The sequence below is a fragment of the Peromyscus californicus genome, unplaced genomic scaffold, assembly GCF_007827085.1.
Source record: "Peromyscus californicus insignis strain IS unplaced genomic scaffold, ASM782708v3 Scaffold_5__1_contigs__length_169319896, whole genome shotgun sequence".
In the NCBI taxonomy this organism is placed as follows: domain Eukaryota; kingdom Metazoa; phylum Chordata; class Mammalia; order Rodentia; family Cricetidae; genus Peromyscus; species Peromyscus californicus.
In genome coordinates this window covers 62,944,135-62,953,316 of record NW_026294573.1, presented here as the reverse complement: position 1 = coordinate 62,953,316, position 9,182 = coordinate 62,944,135, and the positions used below count along the sequence as shown (strand labels likewise).

Below are 9,182 nucleotides of genomic sequence, written 5' to 3'. Positions count from 1 at the left end.
TTTCAAGCATTTATCTGTCCTGTACATCTGGAAGAGAAGGGACACGCGTGCTGTGGCACATGTGTGGATATCGCAGGACAAGTGAGTTCTCTTCCACTTTGTGGATCCCAGGATCAACCTCAGATCAACGGGCTTCACAGCAAGTGCCTCACCCACTGAGCCATCCCTTGCACCCCTTTATTATTTCTTTCCTTTTTAAAGCTATATTTTTATTGCTACTAATGTTGAATTATGTTCCATTGTATGAATATACTTCAGTTTGCTTATTAATTCATAAATTGATGAGTGTGCTTGTATTTGGAGGTATTTGGAGGTATAATGTTATATAATAACAAGTGTTCTTGAACATTTGTGTGCAAGTCTTTCTATGAGCATAGGTTTTTGTTTATCTTTGTTATATACTTAATATCAGAATTTCTGGGCTTTAAGGAAATTACTGGTTTTTCCAAAGATTCTTGACGTTTAAAATCAGAAAGCATGTCAGGGGCAATGAGCTTGCTCTTTTATTCATTTAGTTTTCAGGAATTAGAAGGATCTAGTACTGGTTAGAGTTTCAAAGACAGTTCTCAATCATACTAAACATAGAAAATTCCAACTATAAACTAGAGACTCTTGGGAAACACTGCTTATTAGAACTGAAAGGTTCTCAGTGTGCCAGGGTATCTCTGGTAATGTAGCGTCGTAAGTGAATGCTGTCATACCCTATCTGGACTATGCCTGAGTGTTATTCCTGAAGTTCTCTCAGAACCAAGTTCTCAGTGTTGAATCTGAATGAAGTCTTGTCTTGGGGAGCGCTCAGGAGGTTAAGTTGCTTTCACATGTGCATTCTGTACTGATGGTAACTCTCCTCATGGTTGAGCAGCATCACTAGAGTTGAGATCATTACACATAAGAGAAGCATTTGCTCTCTGTTTTCCTTTATCCCTCTGCAAGAATCCTGACTCAGTGCAGTTGCTAATGAAATGGTGCTTTGGGGACCTATGAAGAAGGGCAGTCTGCAGGAATTGTTAATTATTTCTAAAAATAACTCCCAGAGACAGGCAAATGGTAACGACTAGGTTCTGGCACTTTATGGTTATAGCAACCACTTTTCTGTATTTTGATTCCCTACCCTCTTGCTAATTATCTCTGTGTGGACATTATGATGATGTGTCACTGAAAGTATTAAAAATTTAATTAATTGCTTTACCATTATATCTTGTAGAAAATATGATAGTGGTAATCTTATATTCTTATTTTGGTTTGCACACAGCTAACTAAACACAAAGGAACTGAAAAAAATCATCAGAATACAAATTACATACAACAAAGCGAAGCTACTGATTACTAATTTTAGTGTATTTTCTGTGGCAACAGTGGCTAAGTCCAAAGAATGTAAAGTGAAACATTTGTCGTGCCCCAATCTTTGAATATTTCCACTAGAAGGTTTTAAGCTTGGTCATAGAGATGTAGCTGCGATAACAATTTTAAAAGATTAATTTTTGTGTGTGTGTGTGTGCATGTTTGTAACCACAGAGGCCAGAAGAGTGTGTTGGAACACCTAGAGTTAGAGTTATAAAACAGTGTGAGCGGCACAGCCTGTGTGCTGGGATACAAACTCAGGTCCTCTGAAAGAGCAGCAATTGCTCTTGTCGCCTGAGCCTTTCTCTAGCCTCTAAATCACAGATTAAAATAAAAATCAGATGAATCAAATATTTAATTATAACACACACAAGTTGAACACATCGAATATGTCAGTGTTGATATCTTATTACTGTTTGATGCGGTATTTTGTTAGTTTTCTATGATAATCATTGCTCATGCTGGCCTATGATGATGTTCTTATTGTATTGCAATCAATTCTTTAAATGGAACTGAGATCATACCAAATAAAATGACTAGAGTTTATCATTTAATCAGACTGGGACATGAATGTGAATGTGTGTGTGTGTGTGTGTGTGTGTGTGTGTGTGTGTGTGTGTGTGTGTGTGTGTGTGTGTTTTGAGACATGGTCTCTCTATGTTGCCTTGGCTGTACTGTAACTCACACACTAGACTAGACTGGCCTCAAACTCATAGAGATCCACCTGCCTTTGCCTCCCAAGTTCTGGGATTAAAGGTGTGCGTCACCACATCTGCTGTTACAGGAATGGGAGTGTATTTTTAAAATTTCACTTAAATTGTCTTTTGATATTAAAAAGTGATTGAGTCTAAGACAGAGTCAACAAAGAATTATATTTTACAAGTTTTATTTCCGTCTTCTCTGACATGTCATTACTTACTTCAGATAAGGCCAGAAGTGCCTGTTCCTGATGAGTTGGATGAAGAGGAAGCTGTGGACCTTTCCATTCCTGGCCCTTGCTATCTGAGACTGTTGACAATCACTGCTCCTTCGGTTTTACCAGGTGACTCCTGTTTGGCAACCATAGGGTTAGCATTTGTTAGTGATTTTTGCCTGTTTGATCAATTGTGGGGGCTCCTTGTTTGGTGTGCACTTGCTGTAGTTTACTCTCACATAGATACTTTCTAGCTGAAATCCTAAGTATCATTGTGTTCTGTAGGGACCGTCTTAGGTAATATGGTGTTTTAACCATTAGATGACAGTAACATTAAGCTGGAAAATGAGTTTAAATGATTGTTTTCAGTGTAGCTAGAATTCATTTCACAAGCTAAGTTTATTGTGCCAGACAAACTTGCACTGGGACTCCAGGTCACCGCTTTAATTAATGTCCTTTTGTTATAAGCTAAGTGAGAAGGATGGCCATTGGACTTTTGAGAGATTTACTAGTAGTTTTACTGTTATGAATTTATTCCTTTTTTAATTTATTTACTATTTTATATGTTTGGGTGTTTTGGTTGCATGTATGTTTATGTACCATGTGCATGCTGGGTACCTGAGGAAGTGTTAAAGACTATTGTCAGTTGCCACATGGGTGCGGGGACTAGAATTCAGGTCCTCTGCAAGATCAACAAGGATTCTTAACTGCTGAGGCATTTCTCTACGCCAATTTATTCCTTCTGTACAGAACACTAATCACGTCATTAATATTTGAGAGCTCTAAATTAATGCTTTTAACAAATGGATCAAGGTGGGTGCATTGATGTGCACAGGTGGGAGCTCCTGATGAGGCAGAAGCTGGAGGATCCTGGGCTGGAAGCCGGGGTTATACTTCTGCCAGGCATGGTGAATTTGAGGCTCACCTGGTCTATGCAGTGAGGTCCAGGCCGTCCATGGCTACATAATGAGACCGTGTCTTATTTTTACTTTTATTTATTTTTGTTTTAAGGATCAAATTATTTGGTCATCCAGCTTTGATATAAAGTTTATTGGACCGTTAGCCTTTAAAAGGCATGCTGTGCATGTGTGTGGTGCTCACATATGTAGCACTTTCACTGCCCCTATTTTAGTCTTACATAAGAAACAGTAAGTAACTATAGTTTGAAATGTGAATTATGGACTGTGATTCAAATTTATATTATTTAAAAATTTATCTTCTGATTATTAAAAAACACTTAAAAATTCTGTAGATGATCCATTGTGATTTGAAGCTTCTCAGTGTTAACCAACATTTGCTTTTTGTTCAAATTCTACCTTGAATATATGTGTGTATGTGTGTGTGTGTAGTGTAATAAAATAAATGTCATTATGTCCTCTCAACTTAGTTATTGTAATTTGATTGTAGTAATCTGTAATGTTATCTTTTTTTCTTGATTTCATGACACACAGAGGTTCCCTGAAAATTTAGCCAAATTTATTGTTTACTTATAGAGAAAACTTCTGTCCATCCCTGCCTTCTTTCATTAGGGCAAACTGAATCGTGGAGCTGAGGCAAAGATATGTTTTCATTTCTTCTCTTCTTTACAACAAGCCTCGAGGCTTGTTCTCTGTTACTTTCTTCTCCACACTTCCTACCTCATAGCTCCCCAGGAGCCTTGAGTCTCTCTGGGGTTAACAGCCAGCAGGAATAAGAAACAGCCTTTTTATACAACATTCCTCCAGTGTCCTTAGACAGCCACCTCCAATAGTTTATTTGGACTGTTAAAGTGACTTTGTGCCCTTTGCTGATTCCTGCTGTGATCCGCGGAGGGGCATGAGTGCCTGGGAAGGTGGAAAATGTTGCCACTGAGCAGCTCTTTTGAGCACTGGTACCTCCGTGCTGGTATCCATCCGTACTTGATGGTTATAGTACTCTACCAACTCTGGTTGTTTGAGGAAATCGCTAATTGGAGTCAAGTTGATTGTGGAGGTACTAACTATGTCTGGCAAACCATCACGATAGACTACATTTTACATTCTTCTGTGCTCACTTTCTCTGATTAATGGAGCACTGACAGACGAGGACATAGGCTGCAGCCATAGGAGCAGAGACTAGAAGCATACCCAGTGGATGCTGCCTGATCCTCACTGGTTAGTGATTACTTCTCCTCCTCCTCCTCCTCCTCCTCCTCCTCCTCCTCCTCCTCCTCCTCCTCTTCCTCCCTCCTCCTTCCTCCTTCTCCTCCTCCCCTCCTCCTTCCCCTCCCTCCTCCTTCCCCTCCCTCCCCCTCCCTCCTCCTCCTCCTCTGCCTTCTTCCTCCTCCTCCTTCTCTTCCTCTTCTTTTTTTTTTTTTTTTTTTTTTTTTTTTTTTTTTTTTTGGTTTTTCGAGACAGGGTTTCTCTGTGTAGCTTTGTGCCTTTCCTGGAACTCGCTTTGTAGACCAGGCTGGCTTCGAACTCACAGAGATTCGCCTGGCTCTGCCTCCCAAGTGCTGGGATTAAAGGCGTGCGCCACCACCCGCCTGGCCCTCTTCCTCTTCTTAACAAACAATGTTTTAAAAAACTTTCACCTGTATGGGTGCTTTGCCCACATGTGTGTAAGTGCACTATGTGTGTGCCTGGTGCCCATGGAGGACTGAAGAGGGTGTCAGATCTTCTGGAACTGGAGTTAAATACAGTTGTGAGCTGCCCTGTGAATCCTGGGAATTGAACTCTGGTCTTGTGCAAGAGCAGTATCCATTCTTAACTACCAAGCCATCATCCTTCCAGACCCTAATATTGAGCTTGTTAAAGTCCTAGCTTAAAATTATTTGTACTGTAATCCTAATTGGATTTTGCCAGATGCTCTGAGTTTGTGGACCTTAGGAATTAGATATTTTTTCATTCAGCATAGTATATTTAAGATCCTTAACCTAGCTCCTTATGTTAATTTTTCTCAGTTGTTGGATGCTTTTTCGTTAGATATAACTACAGTGTCAACATGCTCCCCTTGTTGTCCTATAGATTTTCCTCTTCTTTTCAAATCCTCACTGGTTATATGCAATGAAGAGGCCAAGGCAAAGGCCGTGGAGAGCAGGAAGAATGCCGGCTGCTGGCTCCGTTGCTTGGGGGAGGATGGTGTTCTCTGTAGTGGCTGCGTTGAGGTGCCTGCATCTTTCCCTCACCTCCCTTCTCCAGGATAGAGCTGAGAGGTTTTCATTGACCACAGAGCTTGACAAGTAGACAGCTTTCCGTGGCTGGAGCAGCGTGCTTGCCAGCGTGTCCTTCTCTTCTGACGTGTGTACTCGTCCCCTTTGTCAGAACACAGTTCTTCCTGAAGGAGCACGAAATTACCCTCTTACCAGAGTGCTCCTAGCTTCCCAGTCACATGACTCACTCACACTCATTTTGAAAAGTCTGTCCTCAGACTGAGCTTAGAGCAGGCATACCTTTACCAGTGTTCAGGAACTGGAGTACATAGCCTGTGATTACATGTCATTCACTTGTTTAGATGTTATATTCATCAAGGTCATGACAGGAAAAGGAGTTCATGCTCTGTGGAATAATTGAAGAAAGTTGAATAAAGTGGTTCTTTAAAAGCATGTTTTCGAAGTTAATGGAGATTCATTAGACATGATGGGTGAATCATCCAAGGATAGAAGGTCCTCTGGCCTGTGTAGGGGGGAGAGAGACATTCGTGTCACCAACAGAGCTGCCTAAGGGGAGACAGCCCTCTCAACAAGGCTGCAGGCAGCCTGTAGTAACCTGTTGGACAGTGTCTAAGGAATCGGTTCCTTGACTTCACTGTGTTTTCACCCTTTGATCTCCTGCCAGTGCCTTTCACTGGTTGAAACCCTGAGCAGCCTGCTGCTGCATTTCTTAAAGTTTACTTTGGGAGGCTACAGAGCGGTGTTGAGAAGGGTGGAGGGCAAGTGTGGAGGAGTCAATGGAAACTGTCTCCAACAGATGTTCTCAGTACTGTGCGTGCGTGCGTGCGTGTGCGTGTGCGTGTGCGTGTGTGTGTGTGTGTGTGTGTGTGTGTGTGTGTGTGTGTGCGTGTGCATATGTATAGACCAGAGATTGGCTTTGGGTGTCTTCTTCAGTTGCTCTTCCTCCTTATTTTTTGAGTCAGAGTCTTTTGCCTGTACCTGGGCATTGCCACTGGGGAGACTGTCTGGCTAGCAGGTTGCAGGATTCCTCTTGTCTTTGACTCCCCAGGCTGGGATGGCATGTGTGCACTGCCTCACTTGGCTTTTTTATACAGGTTCTGGGGATCAAACTCAGGTCCGCATGCTCTGCCACATGCTTTATTGACTGAGCGACCTCCCCAGTCCCTCTCTTTGCTCTGTATGAATAAGTTTGGTTGCATCCAGGAGCTTATATAGAAAGATAGAAGGACACTGAGTAGATGTGCTAGTGCATATTTGCTGCTTCAAATCAGGGTCATTTAAAGATCTTGAGGTAGAAACATTCCTAATAAAATTCGGATGTGGCTGGGTGGACCCCTGCCTTTCTGTTCCTGTTGGAGGAACATGCAGTAGTGTCCCGTGTCGTGTCCCCTCCTCCCCCCTCCCCCGCCCAGTGATTTGTCTAGCTTTAATGCTTTGTTTTTGTTTCTGTATTGGGCAGCCTCTAGTGGCCCTTATGGAAATGACACCTAAATATGAACCCATTAATCTTAGCAGTTATTTTGTTTGACATCTTGCTATCTTCTGATCTTACATTATCATGTTGTTTAGTAGTACATACAGTGTCAAATAGCAAAGATCACAGGCTTTATTAGGAGTGTAGACAAGGTAGTAAGGAATGAAGTTTTCAGATTTTAATACTTGTACTAACATTGCTACAGAATGGTGCTTGGTTCTAAAAGATCTCTCTGAAAACATCCAGAGGACAAGCAGGACTCATTCCATGAACATCTGGTAATAGTATGCTCCAGGTAGACAGCCAGCTAGTCTCGTGTCCCTGTGCAACACATAAGCCTGTATTTTTGAAGAAGAGAAAGGTTATTTGGAAAGATCTTTAACTTAGCAAGAAGGGAACGTGGCAGAAATGAGGTCAGGGAAGAGTGCTGACGATTCCTGGTTTGTGCTCAGAGGCTATGCAGTGAAAACTATTGGATGGTGTTAGGAAAGGACCGCCTCAGCTTCTGGCTGGAGGATGCTGCAGGAATGATCTGGAGGAAGAAGAAACTAAAGATGTAGCTTTTACATTAGCATATTTGAGAAAGGACAAAGATAATAAGCAGGCAAGATTTCATAGGAATGGTTGTCAAAGAATTGGACTCTGAAGGTGGAGCCACAAGAACTTGCCAACGGATTATATGTAAGAAGTGAAGAAGTAAGAGTAAATTCTAACTTCTGATACCTGAACAGTGTGGTGCTTTGTTCTAATCTGGGGAAATTTAAGAAAGAGATGATGATCAGTAGTTTACTTTTCATTCTGCAAATTTCAACCTGAAATATAGCTAGGTGTCTGTGTACCAGTTAAGAATGAATGTTCTGCTTTTGGAATGCCACATTTTTTTGGGTTTTGAACTCTTTTTATTCTCTTTCAGCCTTGGAAGAATTCTTTACATCCCTTGTGAAACAAGAGATGGTGAATATGCCCCGGGGAATATATCATTCTGCATTGAAAGGAGGCATCCGATCAGACCAAGGGAAAACGGTAGCAGGAATCCCCAGTTTTATATTGAAGATGTATGAAACAAACAAGCAACCAGGGTTGAAACCTGGCCTAGCAGGTAAGAATTCTGCATGGTGGTGAAGTTCAGGTTTATAGCTTCACGTCCCAACTCTTACTTTCATGAAGAATTGTAATAGGTTAGATGGTAGGATATTGTTGTTGCTGCTGCTGACATGTACACACAGCTGAAAAACTTACCACAAACCTAACTTGAAAAGGAATCCCAAAACTCTAGAAGCAAATACTACAGTCTTTTTTTTTTTTTTGCTTTAGCAAAAAAAAAAAAAGATAGCTTCCAGTTCCAGAACAGGGAGAATATTTTAGACTTTTTCAACTCCTGGAACATATTCAATATTCTGGCTATGGACTTGATTGGGAGATGGCTCAGGCAGAGGTCAGGTCTGTTGGAGGAAAGAGCAGCAACCAATGGCCAACAAATGTATAGAAACAATTTTAATATCCTTAGCCATCAAGGAAATGCAAATCAGACTCCATTGAGATTCCAGCTCAGCCCAGCCAGAATAGCCATTATCAAGAAAACAAACAAGAAATGCAGATAATGACACAGAGAACAAGCCATGCTCATACACGATTGTTGGAACTGTAAATTAGTTTAGCCCCTATGGAAGTCAGTATAGATGTTCCCCAGAAGATGAAAACCAGAACTGCTATATGATCCCCCAATACCACTTGTTGGTTTTACCCAAAGTAATCAAAGTTAGCATATAACATAATATACTTGCACTTTTGTGTTTATTATGGCACTGCTCAAAAATCAGCCTGTGTCCATCACTAGAGGAATTACTCAACTAAAAAAAACCCTGTACTTTACATATATATGGATTTTTATGTTACCATAAAGAGGAGCAAAATCATGTCATTTGCAGGAATACTGTATGTCATCATCTAAGTGTGTGACATAAGTCAGATTCAGAAGGATATACTGCATATTTGCAATCTAGATTTTTAAAATAGGACATGAAAGTAGGGGAGACTATTTGGGTAGAGGAAGGATACTAAGAGGAGGTAGGAGCTAAGAGGTGATACAGGCATAAATATGATCAAAACACATGATATACATGCACAGAAATGACACAATGGAGCCAATTATTTTATACAGTGAATACACCAATAAAGATACTTTAAAAATTAATTGGAACTACACCATAGTGAGGACAAACCATATAACAGCTTATAGAATGTAGTTACAATCTTTTTCTGTTGACTGATTGATTGATTTTGTGTTTGTGCATGAGTATGAGCAGGTGGTATATGTGTGTGGA

General features: G+C 40.9%; 1 protein-coding gene across 3 annotated transcripts in view; it reads left to right on the top strand.

Annotated features, from left to right (window-relative positions):
• Focad (focadhesin) overlaps window positions 1–9,182 on the top strand; it is a 287,598-nt gene that overhangs the window by 176,834 nt on the left and 101,582 nt on the right. Inside the window, exons 20-21 of one of the 3 annotated variants that reach the window (XM_052717954.1) lie at window positions 2,306–2,383; window positions 7,772–7,957. The exons of the other annotated variants lie outside the window; for them this stretch is intronic. Of the exons in view, the coding sequence (XP_052573914.1) occupies window positions 2,306–2,383; window positions 7,772–7,957 (264 nt within the window). The remainder of the gene's footprint in view (window positions 1–2,305; window positions 2,384–7,771; window positions 7,958–9,182) is intronic. 3 annotated transcript variants of the gene reach the window in all.